Source organism: Tinamus guttatus, unplaced genomic scaffold (assembly GCF_059628265.1).
Source record: "Tinamus guttatus ecotype Peru unplaced genomic scaffold, ASM5962826v1 Tinamus_guttatus_pri_ptg000060l, whole genome shotgun sequence".
In the NCBI taxonomy this organism is placed as follows: Eukaryota; Metazoa; Chordata; class Aves; order Tinamiformes; family Tinamidae; genus Tinamus; species Tinamus guttatus.
This window is the reverse complement of record NW_028288594.1, coordinates 6,281,264-6,308,513: the sequence shown is the minus strand read 5'-3', so window position 1 is coordinate 6,308,513 and position 27,250 is coordinate 6,281,264. Positions and strand designations below refer to the sequence as shown.

Sequence of the window (27,250 nt, the reverse complement as noted above, 5' to 3'; positions counted from 1 at the left end):
TGGTCAGAGTATTAAATCAGTGTACAAATTAAATATTTCCAAAAATGTGCAAAAAAGTCAACGTTGATAGAAAAAAACACCTTTGTGTACATACATTACAAACTGTGCCCAGCATTCAACTGAGAGTAAAAACATTTACAGTGAGAAACCGATAGATTAAATAGAGAATTTAATGACTACATAAAAATGTACATTAGATCAAGAGTAAATTTACAAATTTTTATTCATAGCTTCATGAAACTAAAAGCCTACGTTCCAATTTATCTAAGTCTCCCTCCACATTATTTACAAGGATATTCCTTTATATGACTTACGTGACGTCTGAGATGACAGACACTTTTTTTATAATACACTAATTCATTTTTAGGATGACACCATCTTTTAAACTGGTGTTAATGAGAAACAAACACTAGGAAACTGACCATTTAATGCCTGTTCAGAAGAGAAAATGCAATCCTTGTTTTTAAACCCATATATATATATATAATCTTTGGGGAAAAGGATAATCTATTATTGGGGGAAAAGACTCAAAAAACCTCTGAAATTACCACAAATATCCACTCTAGAGTTACCATATCCTTTTCCTTATTTCCCCACAAAAGACCTTGACCTCCAATCCTCATCAGTAAGGGCTGAAACATGAGATATGATTTTAATTCATTTAATCCAGTTCCTCTCCCTTTAAAGCAAGTTCATGAAAAACGAATACGTAGCCGAAGCAGGGCTGCTAATGTATCAGACAGGAGGTTTTTTCCCCCCCATCTCGTTTCTCCCCCTCTAATACGCGATGTCTACATGGCTGGAGTGCAACCCAGCGGTTGCCTTGCAGAGCGCAGCGCGTGGCCACAGGAGCCGCAGGCCCAACGCCTGGCAGGGGCTGCAGGACACAGGTGACGTCCCCAGGGCAGGGCCCGCACGGTGCCAGCAGCAGCCAGGGCAGGTTGTGCCAGGCCGCCCTGGCCAGGCCGCGGCCCTCGCGCGGCCGAGCTCCGCGATGAAGCTCCGTGTCAGCTCCCGCGCGAGGCCACCACCTACACAGCGTCCGAGTAACGCCAATTAAAATGAAAAAATAAAAACAAATCGTGCGCAGGCCAAGCAGAGAAAATAAAAAGAGAAAAGCTCCTTTGCTTCTGATCTAGATTTTTGAGTTAGAAACCCCAGTTTGGAAGTAATTCTGCCCCTCTTTAGTGTGTGTTTGTGGCTCCCATTAAGGGCAGCACAGAGTATTGTTGTGGGTAAGATTTGGCTCTTAAATCAAAGAGACTGCTTCACAGCAGCTTTGAAATGTCCTTGCTATGGTGCACAGAGCAATGCAGATCACAAATCTACCTCTCCTTCATGGCATTCCACAGTATCTGAGTCCCAAAACCCAAACTTGGCTACAAAACAAGTTGCCAAATTAAGTCATCAAGTTTGTACATTATTATTTGAATGAGATCAATAAGATTAAGTTGATTTTTTTTTTTTAAAAAAACCAAACTCTTCATTTTAATGAAGACATGAATTTTTGCACATCAAAACAGTAATAAACACCCAAATCTTAAATATGGGCAGTACCATCACGTTTTACTAGTACCTGCTTTCTTCAGTTAGCAATAGCTTACTGATAGATATATATGTATATGTAAGTTAACAGTACAAATCCATGAAACACCACTTTTGGCTATATGTAGATAGGGACAGAAAAGCTTTGGTAATTATATGTGATTTTACATTGCTTGTCATGAACACAAGACAGCAAATTACCAGCAAGAAGAGGAGATACTGGCAGTAATACTTTTGCTTTTCCAGAAACACCATATGGACTTACATTTAAGCATGCTTTTTTCAGATGCATGACAAACTTTCAAGACTGAAAAAGTATATATATAAATTACACTAACTCTGAACAATTGCTCAAATCTCTGAAGCTGCATACACATTGCTCTACACTGTTTAAAAGAAGAGCTTGCTGTACTGCACTGTCCTTCCTGGTGCTGCAAGGAGGCTTTCAGTCAAGACAACAGCAGCATTAGGATGATCTAAGAGAGACAGGAAACAGTTTAATGGGAACAAATGTAATTTCACTGAGCATTTTGTTGATTTGTTACAAAAGAACTAATATTCCTGTCTATTGAAAGTAAACACCTTCCATTCCCGTACCAGGTTTAGAAACGTACCAACCATCACTTATTCATCCACTAAGAACATCTAAGATCTCTACCGTAAAACCAGAGTCTAGTACCCAGAGCGAGACAGCTACTCCTTGGCTGTAACAATATCTGTATGGCTGCAGAAGTAATTTTTCTGGTATGCAGTTTACAATCGCCAAAACTAAAATGCAAAAATTGTATTACCTAGTTAATACTTGGGAAGTCCTTCAAAAATACTCTTTAAAAAAGTCTTAAATCAAAAGCCTACAGTGGAGTATACATAAAGAACATTTTTCAATGCAGTGAGTGAATTGGGTTTGGGTACTTTATGCCACCAAAAGAGTCTTTAAATACATTTTTAGAATTGTGTGACAGCCATAGTATTTCAAAACTGTGTTCAAGTATGAACAAACTTAAGGCTACAGATAAAAAGGCACTAGCTAAAAAAGAACAATTAAATAACCGATCATTCTGGTATTCTCAAAGGAAAGCTTTGCTACCATAGAATTGCAAACTAAGCAAGTTTAAGACTTGAATTCAAAATGACAAAGTAACAGATGCAGGAACCAAGAAAGATCAATCATATCCATAACCTTTGTTCATTTTTGTGTGATAAAATATCCTTGCAAGTACTGAAAAATGTTCCTCAAACACAACTGAGCCATATCAATGCTCAACCATTTGCGTTCCCACCAAATGGAACTTGTATTAACAGCTGTTCATAATTTTTCTCATTCTAGCCATAAAAAAGCAACCTGATTAAAAAAATACACAGAAGATAAATAAGATTGGCTGAATCAATAATAAAAAATCATATTTGTGCCAAAAAGAGCCAGAGGCAAACAACGCTGTGAAAAGTTATCAGCAAGGTACAAGTAGTTAAACTTCTGTTACTTAATGTGTGGCCAGAATAGTACAATTCATTAGCAGATAATAAGTCCGCTGAAAATGCACATACTCACTATTAACCTTGACCCTTACTTACTGTAAGTTGGCATTGGCAGAAAAGCAAAACATCACCCTGCAACAGTATTCTTTCCATTGTTATTTTTTTTTTAAATACTTGGATCTAGTACTCAAGCGTAACCAATGATTCTAAAATGCTGGTGTCCGCAGCAGGAAGGTATTAACAGTTGTCATCAGGGATCTCCAGTCCACAACCCTTCTTTATAATGGGATTTTACACATGCAGTTCAGTGCGTCTCTGAAATTCTCGAGTTAGGGGTTTTTAAGCATCATGCCAGTAGTACACAAAGTGTCTTATGGACACTGTATACAGAAGTGGTACATTTTTTTTAATACAGATTGTTTTTCTGTAATACCCTAACACAATAACATTGCAGTGCAACATGCAAGAGGATAAACAACAACTAACCTTTTGGTAAAACAGTCTCCTTTAAATTTGTATATATTTCTAACTCAAAATACAAATGAATGGTTAATAACCATCTAATTTACTCTAAGTAACTTAGGTCAACTTAGGGTGAAAAAGAAGAAACAGCAGAGGCCTAATCTTGATGCATGTAATATAATTTTTACTATAATCACTTGAACTGGCAAAAGTCATCTTTTAAGTAGTACCATCTTTACTCAGCAGCTTTCTGACATCAAAGAAAGTTTAGGGAAGATTCTGCAATTTCTCTTTTCCAGTTCCAAAACGCTTACCACTGTCATGACTGAATGCCATTTTTTTTAAAAAAGGCACAAAAGCAACAATTTCAATTACTGCCAGTAACTAAAATCACAATGAGGAAATTATATTGCAATATACATCAGCCAGCACTGCCTCACAGAAAGGACACTATAGTTATTAGAAAACTAGATTCTGAAAGTTTTCAGCCTTCAGAACACGCAGTTTCTTTTTAGAACAGTATCTTTAATTTTTTGAATGCTACAGATAAACCTGATTACATTTTCCCTTTAATGTCCTTTTTCGGTAATAATAAATTTCCTTACATTTTCAGATATCACTGTCCACTACTGATTTTATATACATTTCCAGCTCAGTTTTGGTACCTTCTTGATCTGTTTGAAATCAGTCACTTCAATTACACAATCTTTAAATCAGCTACATAAATTATTAGACTCTACATTAGACTTCCCTTCCCTGCTACCACTAAATTTTGCTTATAAAGCAAAGGTCCTTTATAGCAGAGTACACATAAATTGTCTTTAAAGGCTGCTTTCATACCTTTTGTCTAGTTACAGAGAAACTAAAAATAAGTCAATAGGAGTTGACTTCCATTTTGGCCTTCTAAATTTCCCCGGTTGGATTAATTCTTCCCACATTTTTAAAGTCCTGTACAGTTACACACCCTAACCAAAACAAACTATATGCTGGATAAACACAGAAACTGAAAAAAGGCCACACTGCTCAGTCTCAGAAAAGGTGGCTCAAAACAGAAGGAAAATCATGCTTACTTTGCTACAGGTAAAGTGATTAGAATAGATCCATACTCCTGCTTACGGACCAGAAGATTTGGGAATTCTTAGGATAAAATCAGAAATCTCATGAGTTAACTGCCATGAGATGAATAAGTTAATTTTTCTCTGTCCATGCTCTTTATGGTTCTGACAGTCCTCGAAGGATGCAAACTGGACAGGAGCCTGGGGACTACAATGCATAACCTCATCAGAGGAGACAAGGTTCACAGTATCAGCCCCCTCTTAACATAAATACAAAAGCAAGAAATGATCCCAAACAGTTGGCATTCAGTGCTGTAGTCCAGTAGTTCCAATTATCTTTTAGACTATTTAGAGTGTACTTCTACAAAAATGAGTTTGACTTTTCTGTAGCAAAAAGTCAGTTATTAACTATATCTGATCAACACCAGGCTTCTCAGCTGAGGACTTGATTACAGATTTTACTTTTCTTCTTTTATTATTCTCTTTCAGAAATGGAAAAAGTGATTAATTTTAATGACATTCGGAAGCCTGATAAACACTGATGATCTGGATTACCAGGCTGGAGTAATCATGCTCACGTTGTTTAGTTTCTGGCTCATTTTGTGGTTTTGGCCTATTCTTTGTACAATCTTATGTGCCATGCCTTCTTGTTTAGGTGGACTCAACATCATTATGAAAAGTAGAACCAGAATTTTATATTTTTCTGAAATGAAGATACTGGGTTTCATTTCAGAAATTTTCAATACATCCTAAATGACTGAACTGTTACTAAACTTTTTTTTTTCTTTTTTTTTTGTAGTGCAGAAGGGGAAGAATTTTACATTATTTAGGCACTTGATGTTGACATACATTCCACCCTAGTGCCTCTCAACAGCTTTGAAGATGTTATTTCTTACACCTCATTCTAAATTATACTGCACAAGGATTAGTCACTCCCATTCCCCCCAACCATTCATGGGCTTGTAGAGGAAGATTTTCTCTCAATATCACTATTTTTTTTTTAAGTTTAAGATAAGTGTCTCCCCCCAAGCTCATGCAACAGAGGATTCTCTTTGGCAGAAATAGCAGGAGGCATTCTCCAACTTTTTACATCCAACAACTGACTCTATTCTGGAAGTTTTTGCCTTGCAGTATAGCAGTTTCCAGGAGTCTGTGTCCATAAATTAATTACCTGTAAATCTTCTCATAGTAAGAGAGGGTTCTACACCAAAGCCTCTAATTTACTGAATCCATGCCAAGTTCTATTTTATTATTTTCTTTTGGTCACAGAGGAAGTACCAGGTAGACACGCTGCTGTACAATGAGTTCCAAGTTCTTCCAGCTTTTAAACAGCTCTCAAAACAGGGTTTAAGCTTGAGCTGTTGAATCCAGAAACTCATTAACATGCTGAAATATAAGAACTTGGAACTCTGCAGCAATAAATACACCTGCACCTATAAATACAAAGAACACAGATACGTACCCTTCCTGTCCTCTAGCTGCATGTCTGTTTTTCCCTGCACCCTGAGTCAGTCAGCAGTGTCAGAAAAAGTCACACAGTCCCTGACTGTCCAATCATTTGTCTTTTTTTTTTTTTCTCCTCTTTAAATAAGGAACAAGTATGTACTAAAGTGCTTTATCTACATGAACCACATCAGTACATTATAGAAACAAAAAGTTCTAGTCCTGGTGCGAGTGGGGGAAGGAAGATTCTCATTTTACATACAAAATTCAGATTGTTTACAATCTAAGTGAAACAAAGATTCAAGAGAATGGGTTCTCTCTCTTGTCTTTTTCTTCTTTTTTGTAAAAAATAAAAAATAAAAGTGCAGTCAAATAGAAAATAAATGCAGTAGATGCAAGCAGAGTTGAGGCAGGCTGTTAGTGATAGTGTGCAAACGTGTGTCTTAGCAGTTCATCTGCAAACGGTCGCAGCTTGGCCTCGATAAAAATCCGTTTCAAGAAATCCCGAGCATGGTCTGAGACATGAGGTGGTAACTGGGGGTTCGTTGGCTGAGTGGCAATTTTAAAGATGGCAGCCATAGCTTCGAACTCTGCCCAAGGGGGCTTCTCAGTGAGCATTTCTACCACTGTACAACCTACGCTCCTGAAACAGAGGCAAAAGTGAAACAGCAGGTTACAACAGAGTCAGGCTCTTCTAGGAAAACAAGAATATCAGAGAGCTGCTAGAACACCACAGATGAGTGCTGTCCACATAAAGCCCTAGAGCAACTTCAGTAGAAAATACGATTTCACGCTCTTGTGCTATACTTCCTCATCTCCAAGTTACGCAAGCCACTACCTGCATCTTCACCGGACAAAAGGCAGCTACTTCAGCGAGGAAATGTATGTATTTATTGGTCTAAAGACAACACTTATTGTATTATGACAGGGACACTATTGAGAGATTGAGAACTAGTGCTCAACAGGCCAGTAAAGCCAAGAACATCACAGAATCCTTGGACTTGAGCTCTTTGGACACCTTTGGGACTTGAATGCACTTGAAAGCTTTCTTATTATGTCCTAGTGGTAATGCAAAGTACTCAGCAATGCTCTACATTAAAATAAGATAGAATATACTGCAGAGCTATTAGAAATGCATATGTTATCAGTGAAGTATGGGTGTAAGTATTTTTTACTTCCATGTTATATTTTTTGTGCTATTAAATGGTAATCTCTTCCTGTTTCAGCTACAGATACTAGTATTGTCCAGACTGTCAGTGTTTGAAGAAAGATCACACATGATCCTTGGGTACAAGGATTTGTACCCATTAAATTTAACGGGTACATTTACATTTAAACTCTTTTTGAGGGCAGAAATGCGTGCATATGTCCAGAAGAACATTTCACCATGAGTTCTACAAGTTTGATCTGTCAGGAATATGTGAATGATACAGCCAAATTCATAGTTGGGAGTAATTTCTGAATTTTCAAAAAAATTCTATGGTAGGAGATTTTTTTTTTCCTCAATACCTGCTGCTTAGTTAAGGATTTATTCAACAACAGAAATCCAAGTTCAGTACTTGTTAATACTAACACATCAAAAAGCATGTACTAACCTTGATACGAATGCTTCAAAGCTCAGTATGCCAACTACCACTAATTTATAAGGCTGTTCTATAAGTACAGACGGATTATTACTAGGTGATCTGTATGAGGCTAAATGAACTTCCCAGACAAGAAAATATGTCTCTTGGCTGGAAAAAAGTGTGTCTGCTACTATTGTTTAAACAATTAATACTCTTGTGTTCACAGATCACTTCCAATGCAAGGAGTCTAGTGGCTAAAACCATGCTACTTGGGCTTTTGCTATCTTAGACTGTGATAGACTATACTATCACAAACATTCATCTTTGAAATGTGCCTTTATCTTCACTCTTGACAGTTTAATACTAACTTACAACAATGCTTTTTCCTGCTCTTCTGTTTAAATTTGATAATTTCCTTCTTATCTATTCATGTTTTAGAATTACATTTTGTGTCCTGTATCAAAAATACTTTTGTAATAAATTAAGTTCCAATAAACAATGTATTAATTCATGGGACACTGATTAACTGACACTTCGAAGCTTCACTGCAGCTTTCACCCAGTAACTCACCAGGATTTCCAGTCTGGCACTCCTACCTTCATGCAAGGCCGTCAAAGGATTCTTACAGGATCTCCAAATTCATGGGCACAGGAATTGACAACCCCAAAATTCCCACATTTCATGTGTTATTTTCTCCAAATACCAGTGCTCACATCTGTCACATTACTTCAGCTTAAACCCCAGGACAAAAAACATTCCAACTTCAGCTAGCACCTGCACACCTGTGAGAAAGAGACCATTCTTAAATGGTGCCTTTCTGCAAAAGGTTTTTGACATACCAGATATCTGCTTTTCTGCCATATCCTTCTCCACTAATAACCTCTGGACTCATCCAGTATGGAGTTCCTGTGACAGATTTCATTCCTGTACCAGAGAGACAGATAGTCTGGAGTCGTTTGCTGGCACCAAAATCACCGAGCTTCACATTGCCTGCTGAATCTCGCAGAATATTTGCTCCTATAAGAAAGCAAACACTGCATTACGTTCATGAAAACCCCATTATGACTTTGGCATGGAAAACAACAGTAACAAAAATTTGAGTTCACTGATACAATACCAGATGGGCCCAATATTTCAAGGCAGAAAATTGTCTTTCTCTGCCTACTCCCATCATTCTTCTTTCAAAGCTCAGGAAATAATCACTTGTTCATATTGTTTTGCATCCTAGAAATTTTTGAAGTATTTTCCATCACCTTTGCAGTCCCATACTGGCAAAATACACAACGTGCCAATTACGCTTTAATATAATAGAAGTGAAAAGAAATGGGAAGCTTCCACAGCACTAAACATATTTTGATACTATATTAAAGCAAAACCACAAACTATGTTATAAATATGTTCAAAATAAGTATCTCGTATAAGCAGGCACAGATACAAAGCAACAGGAAAACAATGTGAAAGTTTTAGGGACTACAATGGCACTGTGTCTGGTGTAGCTATTTTGCACACAACTGATCTTATCACATATGCATAGCTTGCTTAGGCAGCACTTACAAATCACCTGTATCTATTTGCAAATGATAAATATCTGTTCCATTAGCTTTCCTGGCTGGAAGATGGAAGAAGTCTCAATCATTTGGATCAGGCAAATCAGCTCTGCCAGTAAGTTCTTTCAACAGTGAAGGGCTGGGTAATTTTTATATAGTTGATAGAAACAAAACTGTGTGCAAGTACTTTAGAGTCATAATGCTTGGTGTGTTCCATTTGTAATGATGGGATCCTCTGATATATCAAAAACTATTAACGCACACACATATAAAATCAGACCTAAAATTTACAATTGCTTTGCAGACTTTTGTTTTGACTAGGGAAGCATTTTTAGAAGGCTTAAGACAGTATAAAGATTATTTCCTCCCCCTCTGTTTAGAATGGTGAGGAAAAGCCCAGAGCTGTGCACAGACCTGTGCTTATTACCTTTAATATCTCGATGAACAATCATGTTACTGTGCAAATAGTGAACTCCTTCCAAAATCTGCCGTGTGTATTTACGAGTCACATTCTCTGTGAGTGCTCCGTATGATTTTAATTGGTCCTTGATAGAACCCTATGGCAAAGAAAAAATATTAAACACTAACATTTCAAGAATCACAAATGGATTAATATGAAGTTTATGTCTAAAATTAGACAAAGTTGCAGAACTTCTCCACTACCTCCACTAAGAAAATCTTCAAACAAGACCAAGCCATATACTGAAATAACAACTATTAACTTCAAAACTATCAAATAATTTAATAGTGCCAGCCTGTTATACAGAAAAAGAGAACAGCATTCAACACGCTCTAAAGTGTTTGGAAGATTAGATGACAAGACTTCATTTGGATCTGTACAGAACAAACAGATGCTATTTATTTAAGGAGAATCATATTCAGAAATACTGATCTTACATTTTTCTAAGTTCACATTTCAGTCAGCTCTGCTAATCCCATTTTGTGAGAAAACAGAATCTACAGTTTTCAGAACACAAAATCTTGACAAAATAGGAAAAGCAAAACAGTTCAGCTTGCACTCGTGTCACACAAAAGACAAATACCAAGATTATTTTTAATGCACTTACAACTACCTTAGCTACTTTTTCTCAAAAGTTGACATGGTGACTAAACAACAGGTAGTGCAGTAGGAAGAAATACTACACTTTAGGGAGATTCCAGAGTCATCTCCTAACACTGTCTTTTCCAAGACAGCACTAGGTACTTCTTATGCCAAAATCAAATGCAAACCATTTTTGTACAAACGGCTGATTCTGAATACATGAAGGAGAGGAGTCAGACTGCTGTGAGCACCTCCCGATATTTCTCTTTGGCTACTGTTTTTACTCAGGCGTTTCTTTGGTATTTGCATGCACTGCTGCAAAGCTGTCTGCTTGGGTGCTCATCACACTGTGTAGCAACGATGGTGAACTGGGTTGGTTTTCTTGCTTACCCCAGGCATATATTCCATGAATATAGAGAGTGTCCTTTCTGGCGGATCTCTTAAGAAGCCGTAATACTGGACTATTCTTTCATGATGCAGATTTTTCAGCAATTGAATTTCACATTCAAGTGCATTTACTTCCTAAAAGGAAAAACAACAACAAAAAAGAAAGACTTTCTACACTTGATATAATAACATGAAAAAAACATTTGGGTATTTTTTTCTGCAGAATATGAACCTATTTAAGGGATATGTGAACTATATCACACTACTACTCTTGTAGTTTTTGCCAGGTTATACATTAGATTGAGGGAAGCGAGAGAAGTGTTTGTTTTCTGTAAAATGGCTTTGGGATGATTTTGCTCTCATCTCGTTCTTTCCGTTATTTTGAAGTTATATCCATCTCAGAACACAGCAGATATCAAGATGTGTGTCTATTTATGAATCACTATGCAATATATCCTAAATTGCCAACTCAGTAAAAAAAAAAAAAAAAAAAAGTGTTAAATCTATTAGATTAACTAGCATTAATACCAACTTTTCTAATGCATCATCATTTTGCTTAGGAAGGATAGGTTAATACTGTAAGTATGAAATGCATGAACAAATAAGGTCCTTTCACTAATTACCTAAAATGATTTACTTCCTATTTGTAAAATTTACTGTGTATTATCTTTCAAAAAGCCCCATCCAAATGGGGATGGATTCCAGATTTTACCCAGCAGCCTTTCATCAAAATTTACTTTTTAATCCAGTCTACAGGTGAATATCCCAGATTTCTAAAGTTAGAAGGAAAATGGATTTTTGACAGTTAGCAGATGCACATTACAAAATGCTATGGTGAGGTTACGAAACTGTTTCTACGAGAGAGATCCTGCAGAGGGTTTATTTTTTATATATATATATATATATATACATATATATACATACATATATATATGTATATGTATATATATATATATATATATGTATGTATGTATATGAATAAATATATTTACCATTTGCAAAGCAAAAAATCAGCTGTTTTGTTACATTTTTAAAGAAATAGCAACAACTGCACTAGAAATCTACAGCACAAATGATTCTTTGCTTTTCTGGATCCAACATCACTAGTAACAGCAGCTATAACTGGTAGCTACTAGGTTCTGCAACAAGGCTTATATGCATTGCTGCCCAGGCCATGCTCCCCGAAGTGTGGAATGCAGTCCTAACGCAGGAAAATTAATAATTCTTTTTCCATCCTGTATTTGGAGAAAAAAGCCACACACACAGAAGACTAGTGCTAATCACGTTGTTTCTCTTCTTAAATGTCCAATATCTGAAGGACAAGCTCAATTTCAGAGAGATCGCATCTAGGCAGCTTTTTTTGAGGAGATCATTAAAGAAGCTTTCCTCATATTCAGATGGAATGATGCAGTTAAATCATAATAAACTGAAGCAAATACTGTTGTATGGAAATTTGCTTCTAGAACAGAAGAAACTTTCAACTCATCAACTCTCAACAAAAGTTGTGCTCTTCAGAGAAGTATTGCTAATAACAATTGCTAGTAACTAGCCCCAATACCCAAAGCCTTACTCAAAAAAGCCCAACAACCCATACCCAAAACCTTATAGTTTTCCACACCTAAACTGCTCCTAAAAAACAGACCAGAACAACTTTATGCAACATGAGTATATAGTCTAGGGCTTAGTCCCAGCAGAAGCCCTTTACAGATTTCTGTTTTACATCACTTACCTTGCTGGTTTCTGGACTATCCGGATCGAACTGAACTTGTTTAACAGCGAGTTCTCTTCCAGTATCAGCATCGTAGCATAGGTATACTCTACCAAATGCACCTTGTCCCAGCAGTTTACCAAGTCTCCAGTTAGTTGGAGCTCGTGGCGCTGAAAATATAAATATGCTTTGGTTTTCAAATGAGCTTGTTATTCAGCTGGTGAACAAAAACGGAATATGCAAAAAGTAACTTTCTTTTTAAAAAGACTATGTTTTTTCATCACACAGACTGCGTTTCCTAATGTTCTTTACGTAAGATCAATAAGACTTCCTTTAAAATGGAAAACTATGAGTTAAATTCCAAAATTTCCAGTGCAGATAGATATATACTTAAAGGAATTAGTAATAGCTAGTCTGAAAGAGACAAAGCATGTTAAGGAAATTTGGAAACACCAATAATTGAGGAATGATTAAAATGTATCAGCTCCTGAAATAGCATCATAAAACAACTAGAAACTACAGTTTACCAGAAAAGTTGATTAACATAAGCAAAAATAAAGTAAAATTGCCTCCTATGTGACACTTCTGGGTTCTCGGTAGTCTAATATAGCATCAAATTTATTTATTTTTAAGCGATTTGTTATCACAGATGTAAATTCCATATGAAAATTTATATGAAGGTTAGTACAATAAGCAAAGAAAAAATGTATTTAGTTTTGCCATGATTCACCTAGGGAGAAATTACCCCATGTATTGTTAGATTTTAACGGGTTGTGGGGTAAGCTGCTGGAAATAGCTCTGTGCAGAAGAACCTGGGAGTGCTGGTAGGCAAGTTAGCTGTGCTGGGGGTGGCCAAGGAGGCTGGTGGTCTCCTGGGTTGCGTTAGGAGGAGTTGTCAAAATGCCTTAACTTACAGCGACTGGGAGGGCTGATGTCCATGACTGACAAGGTCGGATTGTCGATGTCGCTTCCCCTCCTCCTCATTCTGTTATCCTCATACTCGGGCGTGAAGACGCTGCTCCCGCTGCTCGTGCTCAGCGAGTGGTCGGTGGGACTGAAGCTAACGGGGGATCGGAACGTGTTGCCCTGAGTCCTTCTGGCTCTTGGAAAAGTTTTACGGCCTTCGATGACATACAACAGCATGACATTAACACCATAAAAAATAACTACTATGCAAATATATGTGTGCATACACTTAATGAATTGCACATAATTAAAATCTTCCACAATATATGATATGATGTAGTGATCATGGAATTTACTGGTTCAACTTTCCAGCTAGATGAAAACAGGCATTTATCACAGATATAGTTGACTACCAGACTGAATCATAAGGTGGGTTAAGGGACCAAAATTAGGAGGGATTCAGTTTCAGAACAAACCCACAAACTCCCTCTCCTCCTTTTTTATACACTGCTGGCTTCAGAGTTGCTACTATTCTTACTGCTCTATTACAATGTATAAACCCCTGATAAAAAGGGAAGAAAGGGTCATGTTTACATTCCAGCGATGAGCAAGCTGGCATCTTCACCTTATGAAGGGATAAGAATTGAAAGCAGACAAATATCTACAGTAATAATCAACAGGATGACCACTAAAAAAAAAAAACCCATCACACACCCAAACCCCAGAGATAATTCAAAGATGATTACAGCATTAGAATAAAAAAAGGACATTGATCTTCAAAGAGGTTAATTACAATCAGATACTTAAGAGGTTAATTAAGAACTCCTACCATCATTGTAGTCTTGCTGATGATATGAAATATGATACCGTCGGGGATAAGTCCCACCTTTTCCAAATTTCTCAAATATTGGGATATCATACTCTACTAGAAAATAAAAAGAAAATATATTTCAAAATTAAAAACATAACGAAAACACATGGAATAAATCTGGTTTGTGTTTTAAGTCTCAATATCAGGAATATACCAGAGGACAGGTTTAAGAGTGAGGTGTCACCAAAAAAAGGGAGTTCTGCGGATTTTCTCTATAATAACAAATCAAAAACATAAAGGATATTCATCTAGAAATTTTTAAGGTATCTCAAGGATTCAGTAGCTCAAGTGCGATCTCTAATCTCTTGCTCAAGAGTATCAGAAGACAGCAGCATGGCTAGTAACTCCAATTTTTGACATTATTTATAGGGAAATTCTGGGAAATTACAACTCACTAGCAAGAAAATTGGCATGAACTATTACAAATAAAATTAAATGGTGAATATATATGATATACTGCCACAGAGTCGATGCAGCCTGAGCTACAAAAACAGTCAATAGATCCTCCTTTAAAAACCTACTGAAGAAGAAAATTCCCATCACTGACAGACAAGGCTATCCTGCACCAGGCAGCAGTGCTCAGAACATTCTTCTAGGATCTTTAAAAACTTAGCATGATGAATAAACACAAACAGGCTAAACTGATTTCTGACATTTCCCCACATTCTTGGTGTTTATCCCTACAACATAAATGTTACTTGAACGCAGTTAGTCTTTTTAAAGTGATGTTGTCTGATAAGCCCTCTACATTACAATCATGTGATTATGTGGGTAAAGTTTTATAAGCAAAAAGCCTTAAAGATACAAATATCAAAAAACCCTACAAATAAAACACCCTAGATTCACTGCAAAACAATTATTGTTCAGTACTCTGATTTTATTTCAAGGCATGTCCACAAAAGACATCTCAAAGCACTTTCAAGGTTACTCATTGCAGTTGGTATCCTAAATCATGCACAAAAATTTGGATTCACGCCACAGCATGGCATGAAAACAACATTAGTGATGACGACTGATTAATTTACAGGCCCAGCACACAGTCCTCCAAAGTCATCTTTTACTTTGCAGTATTTTCCATTATAGCAATCATGAGCACTTAAAAATTATTCTCATTTGACAGAGGAGCCTCTAACATGAACTAAATTAGCCAAGGTTATGCAGTAATTCAGGGACAGACATTACAGTCCAGTCTGACTCACAGTTGTGTGCCATCACCCACTGCATCACTTGCTGCTTTCACAGAGGCAAGTTTGTTATATTATATCCACTAGTAGCAGTGATACATGGAATGATATAAGAGGAAGAGCTTTGAAGACCTTATCCTTCACAGCATCTTCTATGGCGTGTGCCAGATATCTGCACTGTCTAATACCGTACTGCTTTTGTGTAATATGTTACCTCTCCCTATAAACTTTCCCTCTAAATCTTATTATTTGAAAGAGAATACATTTTCGAAAGCGAATATGCTCAGTCATTTTGCCTACCTGAGAACTCCTGATGATTATCTGGATAGCTCTGTGCTCTTGGCATCCGAGATTTGGGGTAGTTGTCTCTAGAAGTGTAAAAATATACAATATCTAAAAACTGCTGTTAATCTAATGAGGTACTTGAAACATTTATTCTTAGTGTATAATTACTTATTAATCATAAGTTCAGTGCTGTTCAAGTTGCTGCAGTTGCTTACAAACACAGAACCTAAGTTAAAAAAATCTAGCTGGCATCACTAATAATTGAGGATCGGTAAGGACGGGAAAACTTGCTTTTTCAACTACGTGTTTTAATAGAGCAGACTGTGTCAGTGAGCAATAAAAATAGGAGTTATCACACGTAAAGTCACTTAAGAGCATTACTACGTTTAACGCCTTCATAGCTAAATATCTAGATTTCTATATAGGCAAAATCTCTTACACAGCATACAAAGATTTTTGACAAAGCTTAACTAAGAAAATGCTGAACTTTTTAATATTTCTCAAAGCATTTCTTCTTCTCTCCCTGACGCTCACAAAATTAAAAGAGCAACTTTTCTGAGTTACAGAATGCTTAAGAATTTTTATCTTCCTGTGTAATCATGTTATTTTCTACCTAAAGTCACTGTTAGGCTATTCCTATGTCAAAAGGTATAGATGGGATTTGCCAGTCAGACAGCACATTGCAGTGTATTTCCATTACCACAACCAAACCAGCATCCTCCTTTTCTAGGAGGATGCTTTTTGCTGGGTAACAGAAGTTAAATGAAGTTACAAAACCTATATACAGGTTGCTTATATCTGTAAATGTCAAAACCTGTAACATTTAAAAAACATATACTAACAACAAGCCTATTCTTATCACCACAGGCATTGATATACATGTTTTTACCTCCAAACTAATTAAATACAAATATTTGATCTGTATTTAATTTAACCATCCTTGGAAGAAGGAAGTTTCCTTCATATAACAGTATCTTAAAAAATGTAAATCTAATCTGGCTGCTCATTGCTGAGATCATAATACAAAAGCAAGACTGGCAGAATTTAATAAAAATTTAGTAATTTAGTGTACTAAATACACTGTTGTAGGATCTGAAGTCAAAAGTTCTGTGTTTCAAGTTTAAACCTCAAATCTCTTTTCAATCAGTTAGTCATCAATTAAGTTTCAAAGTTTTCTAAATGTTCTGTAACTTATAAAAAATCTGAAAAGGGTCAGTAAAATTTGTCATTGAAGAGTTAATATATGTTACAGCCAGTACAACAAACAACCTAGTAAAATACATAATGAATCTAAAGTAATTCTTACCCATCTAAAGGACTGTCAAGTGACGGACAACTTCCCGAACCAGAATTTTCAGGACTACTCAGAGACAACGGATCCAGCATCTAATAAACAACAGACACCAACAGGTTCACGCGTTTATTTGAAATGCTTTAAGAGCCTAGCTTTGAAACTGCTAATAACACAAATCACAAACTGCATTAATTGTAGGAGCCAACAAGAAGTTAGCTGTTTGTTAGTTCCTGTGCTTAAACCCTGCTGATAGCCGAGTGACACTTACATGACATGCTATATACATTTCTTAAATATCTTGGATTGAATGACAACCTGCATCTCAGAGCTCATCTGCCTGTCTGACCATTCAGTGACCAAGAACTACTTTGCCCAGACCAAAAGCAATCATTTTCGTTGAATGAATCTCAGCTTCAGCTGGATGTGACCACTTGGTGATCAGTCTGGAAGTTCAGAGATTCAGGCTTTATTCCCAGCTTGGCCATTTACATTGTGCAACAAGTTGCACCATCTCTTTGCCTCTATTTTTATTCTCTCATCTGTCTCTCATTTACTCAACTCATAAAAACCACTGCCTGTTGCCATTTGTGAACAAAGTGTCAAAGTCAACAAGAACTTGAAATGATTTGGGAATGCAGCACCACTTTTTCCTTTAAATATTTCTTTCGTTGTTGCTAGTTTTGTGACCCATTCCTTCATATTTTCTTGACTGTTGCTATTCGGAGGGCAAGACTTTTATATATGCTAAGTAAGCTGACACACTGTCATTAGGGCACATGGGTCAGGGGAAGAATATACCATGCATTTGGGATCCTCACTCAAAAATCCCATCTGTGGAAAGGACTTCAGAGGTTATTAAAAACAGACTCATCTCCAACCCTTACCTCCCCCCCCCCCCCCAAAACACAGTAATCTGAGTCCAGATAACTTCTTACAGATGCTTGTCCAAACTGTTCCTTAAAACCTCCTTTGATATCGATTACTCTCTTCTTATAGATCATGTGTTCTACATTTCTTTTGTTATTTCTTATGTTCTTGCTAATAATTTCATAGCCTTCTTGAAGAACGCTGCTGAAACACAGGCAGAGTAATCCAGCTGAGGTCTCAGTCTATGTGGTACAGTGACACAGCGCCACTCCACAACATCACCAGATTTTTAACACTTTCTGTAATGTTGCAGCCTTTCTGCAAGCTTTTCCAACAGAATGATGGCTAGTATTTCATCAGTCTCACTCAAAGAACTTTAATTTTAGAAAGTCCTATACCTACCTGATCCATACTTTCTGGAATGAATTCACCCTCACTGTTGATACTGGTAAAGGACCCGTTTCTGGCAACTTGATGCAGCTCGTCTGGAATGTATCCTGGAGGAGGTGAACTCCTATCGCGAGTGTTAGAGCCTTTTGAAAGAAAAAGGGGAGTAAAAATCACTAACACAAAAAGCAGAGGCTTTATTCAAATGCTCCACAGGCCCCAACATTATGCCAACTTGAAAACATGAAAAAAGTTCATACTTCTACTAAAAAACTATGTAAAAGTTTGCACACAGAGAGTAAAAAATATGAAAGTCTCATATCTATCAAAAAAACAATGCCATATGAACTGATTTGTTTGATAACCTGTTCCTGTATCCTGTAAAATAAATAATAGTACTAACATTAACTTTTCAAGATATAAAGATACGCTAGAAAAGAATCACAGAATTTAGATGAGCAACAGGGAATATAAGATCAACTTATCAGTTATCTCAAACAACTCCACATATATTTATTTCCTTCTGGATTTTAATTTTCTAAACCACACATGTAAACTACCTTTGATTCTTAACAGCAGAATTCTACCACTACAGCATTTTAGAGCATGGACTCAAACATATCGAGAGCCAATGATGAGGAAGAGAGATACAAACAATCTGTGTCAAGAGCAAAAACTTCCTCAAGAACACCACACAAAGTTCTTACAATTAAAGGCTTTGGAACTTTTATCTTACCTATTACAGAAAGGCGCCTTTTCCTTTCTGCCGCACCAAACACTGTATTATCTAAATCTTCCAATGAGGGCAAGGGTTCCGCATGATTTACACTGGGTGACTAAAAACAAGTATAAATTACAAACCGAGAGTTGCATTTTATGCTCCTGACAGTAAAGATAATTCGTACACTTGTACAAGCTTCATGTAAAGCATCTTTTTTTTTTTTTCAAGCAGTTGAAAGAAAGCTAGATAATTTATATCAGAATTTATATATTTTGGTAGCTCTCTCTTCTAAGACAATTGTTCATTATGCACTATTATTCAGAAACCTATCAGTACCATGACTACGAGGTGTTAAATAATACCATAATAGTGTTCTTAGCCTGCAGATCACTGCTGCTGCTTTATCCAGCATTTACTTTTCCATGGGAATGGCACCTGAAATCTCACTTAAAGAAAGGTTCAAAACAACAACCATTTAAATTCCCCATGCACTTCTCAAATTTCTATCACATCATCATTCTAATAAGGAACACTTTTACCACTGCAGAGAGGGCATACACAAAAAGAATGATATTTAGGAAATGTTAAGTCTAACTCAGTAGTTAGAAAGAAAAAAAAAAATGACCACACAATCTAATATTTTCAATCAGAAAAATGTCATTTCTAACAGATAAATAACATTTTCAACTGAAAATTGAGGATAGAGGCACATTTAGGATGCCAAATCATACCTGTGTATTTCCATGTATTACAAGCAATATCTTGAGACTCTTCATGTGAACACTACGGTCAAGCAGCTCAACAGCTTTGTCTAGGTCATCCTGTGTGGTTAACGGAATCACAAGCTACAGAGAAAGGGAGAGAGAAAGCAAGCAGTTTAAGCAGGATACAAGCAAAAGAGTTAAGAGCAAGGGAAGAAATGAATTGATGCTATCTTTCCTTTCATTCCAAATAATTTGAATATAATATTTATTAATGGTGTGTCAAGTTACCACCAAAATGTACTGAGGGAAAAAACATCTACAAGAGAACCTTAATTCTGCCTACAAAGACCATTGCATTGTGGGACAAGCCCTTAAAATGAGGAAATAATTGTATTGCATGCACAGCTTAATTTTCTACAGTTTCAGGAAAATGTCCATCAAGATATATTTCATCCTCCTAATTACTGAAAATTCCAAATTATCTTACAGGGCATAAAGCATTTTTTTCTATCACACAATACATACCACAACCATATTTGTCTCAAGGAATATCATTTACACAATTTCTCCATTGAAAAGCAGAATTTGTTAAGGAAGAGTATCAGGCATGATGTGAGCCCCATGGAACAAATGCAGCCTTTACTAGAACTAACTTAGCCCTAATTAATTAGAATCAACTTGGCCTACATGTTTCTTCAGAACAAGTTACATGAAGTTAAAATGCACTCGAGATCCAAGTTCTACAGTGATGAGTGTAAATTACAACTGATGCTTGTAATAAAGGAACAGCATGATACAGATTTTAAAGGAATCTATTGATATTCCAGTACAACAAGAGATGAAGTACAGTACTTTTTTAGGCCAAAAGTAAAATCATATAGAGAGTTTTCGGGATAAGTTAAGAACGACATCAGAACAGCTACTGTGTAGACCAAATTTACCTCAAAAGACTTCCTTATGGCTAGAAACAAACAGATGGAAAGAAGAGAGAGGGCTTTGATAACTATGAAATGAGCAAACTCTCCATTGTGCTGAAGTTTGATGTTAATAGCAGGTTATTACCAGCACACTTCTGAAATTTGATGGAATGATTTTCCAACTGGAACAGAAGATAGCAAGCAGAAAATCTGCTCAAATGCCTGAACAGCTATTAGGGAAAGGCGCTGAGGCTAAGCATCATAAATGCCCATTTCCCCTGACCTTCCTAATCTCCAAAAACCTTCTGTAGGAGTTTTTCATCTCGAGGATCAGTTTCACATAAGCGTCTGCTAAGGTAATTAATAATCGACAAACAGCAATTACAGGAATCTTCTTCAGCAAAGATACAGATTAAGTGAAGTAATTATACCACACACAGCTAAGTGTCCAAATCCTTCAAGCACTTTGCTGACTCAAGGCCAAACCAGACCAAGCTCCTAAGTGATCCCACATCCCTAAACACATTTTCTATTACCAATCCCATCTACACTTCAAAAGGAAACCTGGAAGTCATCTCGATCAGACGTAACTGGTTTGATGCCAAGAAATCTTTGCCAGCCAGACACTTTAAGAATAGTTGTGTCTAGTTCTCTGATGTAATGTTACAAAACAGTATTTTTGCAATTTCCTAGTTAACAGTAATCTTCAAAGATCAATGTACAAGAGATAAATGCTATTTCCAATTTACAAGCAAACAAAAAAGCTCAAAAACTTTCTCAAAAGCCACACAAAACACATGGCAGAGCAGGAAGAGAATATTTTCATTCCCAGTCAAGTCCAAGACTTGATCTATTAACATATGACTCTCTCCATAAAACACTTAATGCATCTCCTGTCTATACTAATTTAGACCAACATATATTTGAGGGCACACACATTAGAAATCTGGGCTTTTGTGACAGAATTAAGCTTCATGTCAGAACTAGTCCACATTGCTAAAGGAGAGCAGATCCCTATCCTGAAATAACCAACATAAAAGACATGGAGAATTTACAACACAGAGAATATTACCTCATTATTGCTGTAATGCAAATCCATAGTCTGCCCAAAAGCAACTTTAGCTTTAGCTGCAAGATCTTCTAACTTGACAGGCCTGGAAAACTGCAGGATCCTGAAAAATAATTTTAATTGTAGAGAATTTTTGTCCATTACTTAAGAGAAGCTGATAATTGAGTACTTATGAATATTCTCAGAGTTAGATATATTATTAAAAATAAAAAAATCTATTGTCCTCTGCATTTTTAGTTATTAAAAAGAGAGAAAACCAGTGAAAGAATTAGAAACGGCAGTCAAGCATAAAATCAAGTCCAATAACTACTTCATTTGCTTGGATACTGTCTTCTTTCTCAAGTTAATGTTTTGCATGTATTTACAGTTAAATTATAAGAAATTTGTAAAACTTTCAGAAAATTAAAGTAAAACCCTGGAATTACTCCTGAAGTCCTCACTTTTTGCATGTCCAGCCAACCCTCACGTCTGAAGGTAACTAAATATCATAATCTTTACAATAAACTACATAAACTTCTAAATCCATCCACACTGACTGTGATTCTTTAAATATATTCCCATAAAATAATGTAATTGTAGAATAATGACCCAAATTTTCTGTTAACTGAGTATCTCCAAACCAAATGTTCCAAATGTCTAAAATAGATCCTCACTACAGTAAACAATTCTATTATTTCAGGAGGAACATCATTAAAACAAAAAAAAAAGTTTTTGATGTTTATAAGTTACAAAGCTAGTGAGACACACTCAAGTCGCACATTCAAGGAGGAAACAATGCTTGGATTTTGTGAAGCAGGAAATTAGCAAAGGCTATTGGTCCCTTTGATCGGTGTTTTAATTGGTAAACTGCTTAGGAAACACTACCCTCTCATCAAAATAAGGCTAAAAGCTACTTCACTTCCAATTATTAAAAGATATCAGTTTTCACTTCAGTTAACTATTTGTTTTACAGATCTGGAACTCTGCCCACTAGAGCACACGTTCCTCGGTGCACAGTGCCATGTTCACCACTCAAACGAACTCCAGGATCACTTCTCTTTTCCACTTCCCCTTTTAAAAACCTAGTGAGAAAGCAATTGCCTAACTTATCTTTTCTTGCATCATTTCATTATTTTATCTTTAGATCTACATGCTTAGGCAACAAAAGCATTAGAGCTCATGCTGAGTGATGTGGCTGGTCTGCCCAGGATCCCTGGGCAAGAAGATCCAAGGTACTTTGGACAACTCTAAACTCTATTTGGTTTATCAGCACGCAATAATAGTCATTTAATGCACTTACTTCATGCCTGTATTCCTATTGGATTTTTTAGCTTAACCCATTCTGAAATGTATGATATGCATTTCTGATACGCTACAGCAGTATTCTTCTAGTGCAGACTCAGAGTGAATAATCAATAGTTCTCCATTTTAAATTCATACTTCTGCTTATTTCACAATAAATCCCTAGGTAGCAAAATCCTTAAGCTTAAAAGCTTTTGTCAAGACTCATTTATTCGGCATCAATTATAACACTTGACCATTTATGCACTGTTACATTTGATATTCAGAAGAGTGATAGAAAGATGCTGAAGAATATTAATGGCTAGTGAACTTACTGCTCCTTTTTAATTCCGGTAAAGAGGGGGCACATGTTGCAACTACCACAAATACACACTGATCTATTGCACATCCTTAAGGATTACAACAAGAAGTACAAGTTTCATTGTGAAGCAATTCTTGATTAAAAGGTTTACATTTCAATAACAAATAACATGATCAGGATGTTATTTCCCTTTTAATTATTTTCAGAGATTTTTCATTCATATTCATTTCTCAGTAGGTACAATTAAGGCTTATCCTTTCAGAAAGAGGCAACCGGACAAAACGAGCTGCCTGCAAACCAGCTCTGCATGGAATTGAAAGCAAAGGTGAAGCGTTCTGAGCAGCCATCAGAGAAGAGGTGTACAGAGATGTCAGTACGCTACAAGCACACACAAGGTTCACCTCCCAAGGAACAAGATGAAAATAAATTTAATACACCTATGTGAACAATCTTGTTAGAAACTCTAATAAATATTGCATTACAGTTCTCAAACTGGGTTCTCCAAAGCATAATTCACTATTGAGCTGAAAGACCTAGGTTTCTTACTCCAGTGTTAGAATAATAATATATTAGTACGCACTCAGGTGCAATAATGCATTGGAAAAATTAAAATAATATGAATATCATTTAATCATTAGCTGTTTAATAACAAATTATTTGGTTAATGCCAATACTAACATTTAATAGTAACTACATTAATAATTTAATTAAAAATATAATTTCTGTATTCCCACATTACCTTTTTTCACCTCGATGTTCAAATTTGACTCTAACATCATTCTGGAATAAAAGAGACAGAGAAACCACTTTAGTTACCACCTCTTCTAAGCACAGCAACGATTCAATAATCCAAGGCCATAAGCATAATCTTTAGGCAGTTGTCCTCTTCCTGATTTACCAAACATTTTGACTAAATCTCTCTGCTGAGGTATCAGATAGAATCTTAGATTAGGAACAGAGGACAATTATTCTTTTACACGTTAAGTCAAGTGCATGTTTTAAAATGCTCATAACGGTAGTTCCCTTCAGCCAGCAAACATTCCTAAGACAAAATATTGGGTACTACTTAGTGAATGTACTGTTCCAATTTCTGCAAGATCGTGCATAAATGAGTAGCAATGCACAAACATAATAGTTCGAAATATTAACTGCCAAATTAAAAACTATCTGTAGCACTTCTTGCCACACAAGTTGTTTCCCTTCAAAATGTAACAATACTCCGAGTGGAAAAAAAATAACTGTCTCATCTACTATATGCCTATGGGCTGTCTCCTTGTCACTTAATCTTAAAACCAAAGCTAACAAAAAACCCACATGGGGCACATTCTCCCAAATATTGTTCAACTCTATCAGTGCAAGTATTCACTATTTTTCCAGTTGTCTTTAGCATCTACAGAAAGAGAGAAAAAGAATCACAGCTGAAAAGAACTCACATTTCTAACCTACAAACAAACAAATGAAAAATTAACCCAGACCTTCTCCACATACCCCAAAGATGCAATGAAGGAATTTAAATTATTTTCTACTGCTGTGCTGAAATCCTTTAATATGACATAGTTGAAACTACCAAATTCACATCAAATGAAAGATGCTAGCACATCCTTGGTATTTTAATACAGAACCTAGTAGTAGCCAATGGAAAAAAAAAATCTATATACATGTAAAATTGAAGATTACAGCATTATTTTATCAGGATTAGAGTCATATAAGCATACGCTATGATCTGTCCTGAAATTCTGCTGTTTCATTTTGCTGCTAATTTAAGAACATGAACAAAGAAAATGGCAGTACATGTGGGAGACTGTAATAACTCATTTTGCTATGCTCACTGGTCTGGTAAAGAAAATAATTAGGGAAGGCACAGCAGGACATACAATGTTCAATAGGTTAGTAAGACTATTAAAAGATTACCTGTTTTTTAGGTGATGATGACTTTGGTTTTCCTGATTCTTGCTGGGGCAATACAGGACGACTGGCCTTATGAAGCACAGCCAAATCCTGCATGATTGAATTCAAAGCTTGCTGCTCATCTGCTCAGAAAACCAAGGTGGAGAAAAATAAAAAAATAAAAGAGGAAGAGTTACAAAGTCTGCTACATTTAAAGCAATTATCATATTATTTTACTATTAAGCAGCCATCACTAAAATCTGAAGATATTAGAGTTTAAAACATAATTGTCTATCAAAAAAATACTCAATTTCAAATAAAACCCAAACAGTATGAAGGAAAAATTATGATGTAGCAATAATGATTTTTGTTCTAGTTCAAAACAAAGGAGAAAAAGCAAAGGCTATTTTGAGCATCATTTCTGTTCTGTCCTGAACAGCCAGCCTTATGCACACAGGAAGCATCATTACAGGAACTCTCAGAGGAGCATCTCCACTCCTTAAAACAGTTCAGCAGTTAGGTACTCAAAGGCCTGCATATCCATCACTGCAAACAAAAGGTATTTGACATCCTTACTTTGTGTTAATTCCTTGTCACAACAGCAGTACTCTAATCAACAGCTATCTAGAACACTGGGTAACAATTTATCTACAAAGTCGTTAAGCACCCATCCTCAGGCTGCTTGCTAAAGGGATTGTAGAATTAATAACTAAATCCTCTGACTTCCGAAGATCAGTATTTCAGTGAGGAAAACTCAGCATAATTACTTGCAAGCAAACACACCAGGTATTCAGTGAAGATGAGAGAATTTCTTGACACTTTGTTCAAATACAAGCAAATATGTTTATCAAATCAGGAAATAAGATTTTGGGGGATTTCAGTCTTCTAAATTAATAAACCAGAAAGTTGGTCTGAAAATTAACTTTGTTCGCCAGTCATGCTGTCAAAATTCATAACTAGGATACATAAATCACTAAAGGCAGATTTTACCAGAAGACTGACAGCATTCTTGCAGCTGACAGTTACTTCTTCCCCACAACACAACATACTTCAAAACCTGCCACAGCTGAAGGGGCTCACTTATTTTATTGTGTTCCAGTGCTGCGTGAGGAAAAAAAACTTTCTTTAGCAGCTACTTGAAGGAGGTCTAATCCCCAGCATTCACTATCAGCTCACTTGATACAATAAAATTTACTTCACAACTTCACTGAATATCCAGTACAGCTCCAAGCCAAAGTTATAAAATGTTGAAGAATATCACACATGTAAGTAGTACTTCCTAGATTCAGCTACCTTATAATAAGTTAAAAAAGATAAAAGTTACACAGAAGCACAGTATTTTTGAGTGAGCATCACTAACGGAAAACAGGGCTGACATTTGCATCTCATTAAAAAGCATATACAAATTCAAAACTTGAGATAAAATTTTAAGAAATACGGTACAGACTTCAAGGAGTATAGTTCAAGCATCTAGAGAGTTCCAGTGCACAGCAGTGACACGACAATACAGTAATGATCTAATATGCAGATTTAGATTTTTTTTTAATTGTCATAATTCGGATCACATTAAGTATTGCTCAGTACCCCAATAGCCATGAATTTCCATTTTTCATATTAGGAAATACCTAGGGAACAGTGTTACAATCCAGTGAGAAATATGCAAAATACTTTAGGTTTAACAAAGCAGCTGAACTCTGTTTTTCATGTAGACATTACATTGAGTTACACAGCCCAAATACACATTTCCTAAGAATGTATAAAGAAAGCATTATACAAATGCTTTTGATCTTCACTAGGAAGAAAATGCAACAGAATCAAATTTTTATATATGATATGTGCACAACACTCACCCATAATGGCAGCGAGCCTGAAAACCTGAACTTCAGGGAAATGGCCGCCCCGTTACCATTATTTTATAACCTAAAATGCAAAAACAAAATTACACAATTATTCAAGTTGTCAAAATAATGCAAGGCAGTCAGCTCTTCACTGTTAAGTGGCAGTTTATCTGATACTCTGCATATCAGATATACTACAGATAAGATAACATATGCAGATACGACATGTGGAAAAGCAGGCATTGTCCCCAAAGCCTCCCTGGGTTCAGATAAACTTATTTCTGTACATATATGTATACGTGTATTTATACACACACACAGACACACTTTCAGAAGCCTCAAAGCACGAAGCAAACGTTCTGGTAGACTCAAGCTGACTTGATACTAAAGTCAGCATAAGTCTACCAGGACATTTGCTTCATGCATCTAGACTCTCAAATCATGCTTAGGAGCTTTAGTAGCCAAATTGCTATATTACTAGCAATATGCTTATTAGCCATATTGCTAT

At 36.2% G+C, this 27,250-nt stretch overlaps 1 protein-coding gene across 2 annotated transcripts; it reads right to left on the bottom strand.

The window, feature by feature from the left end:
- Positions 1-6,017: 6,017 nt before the first annotated feature.
- Positions 6,018-26,820, bottom strand: MAP3K2 (mitogen-activated protein kinase kinase kinase 2). Of its 2 annotated transcripts, none has more exons than XM_010215299.2 (16): positions 26,755-26,820; positions 24,929-25,047; positions 23,757-23,797; positions 21,439-21,538; positions 19,477-19,590; positions 18,761-18,860; positions 18,040-18,170; positions 16,783-16,862; positions 15,492-15,559; positions 13,966-14,061; positions 13,145-13,351; positions 12,252-12,400; positions 10,526-10,657; positions 9,521-9,650; positions 8,386-8,563; positions 6,018-6,624 (listed from the first exon to the last, which is right to left on the bottom strand). In XM_010215299.2, exons 1-16 carry the CDS (start codon positions 26,756-26,758, stop codon positions 6,399-6,401), a joined length of 1,875 nt encoding a protein of 624 aa, XP_010213601.2. In that variant the 5' UTR covers positions 26,759-26,820; the 3' UTR covers positions 6,018-6,398. The 2 variants fall into 2 exon arrangements, with proteins under 2 accessions (XP_010213601.2, XP_010213602.2); XM_010215300.2 differs by having other exon boundaries at positions 13,966-14,058.
- Positions 26,821-27,250: the final 430 nt, after the last annotated feature.

What these genes read in the sequence shown, in the direction of transcription:
- MAP3K2 (XM_010215299.2), bottom strand. An exon ending in GAACATCGAGGTGAAAAAAG is followed by an intron (nt 21,539 to 23,756) that starts GTAATGTGGGAA and finishes ATTATTTTTCAG; the next exon opens with GATCCTGCAGTTTTCCAGGC. An exon ending in GGCAGAAAAGCAGATATCTG is followed by an intron (nt 6,625 to 8,385) that starts GTATGTCAAAAA and finishes CCTCTGTTTCAG; the next exon opens with GAGCGTAGGTTGTACAGTGG.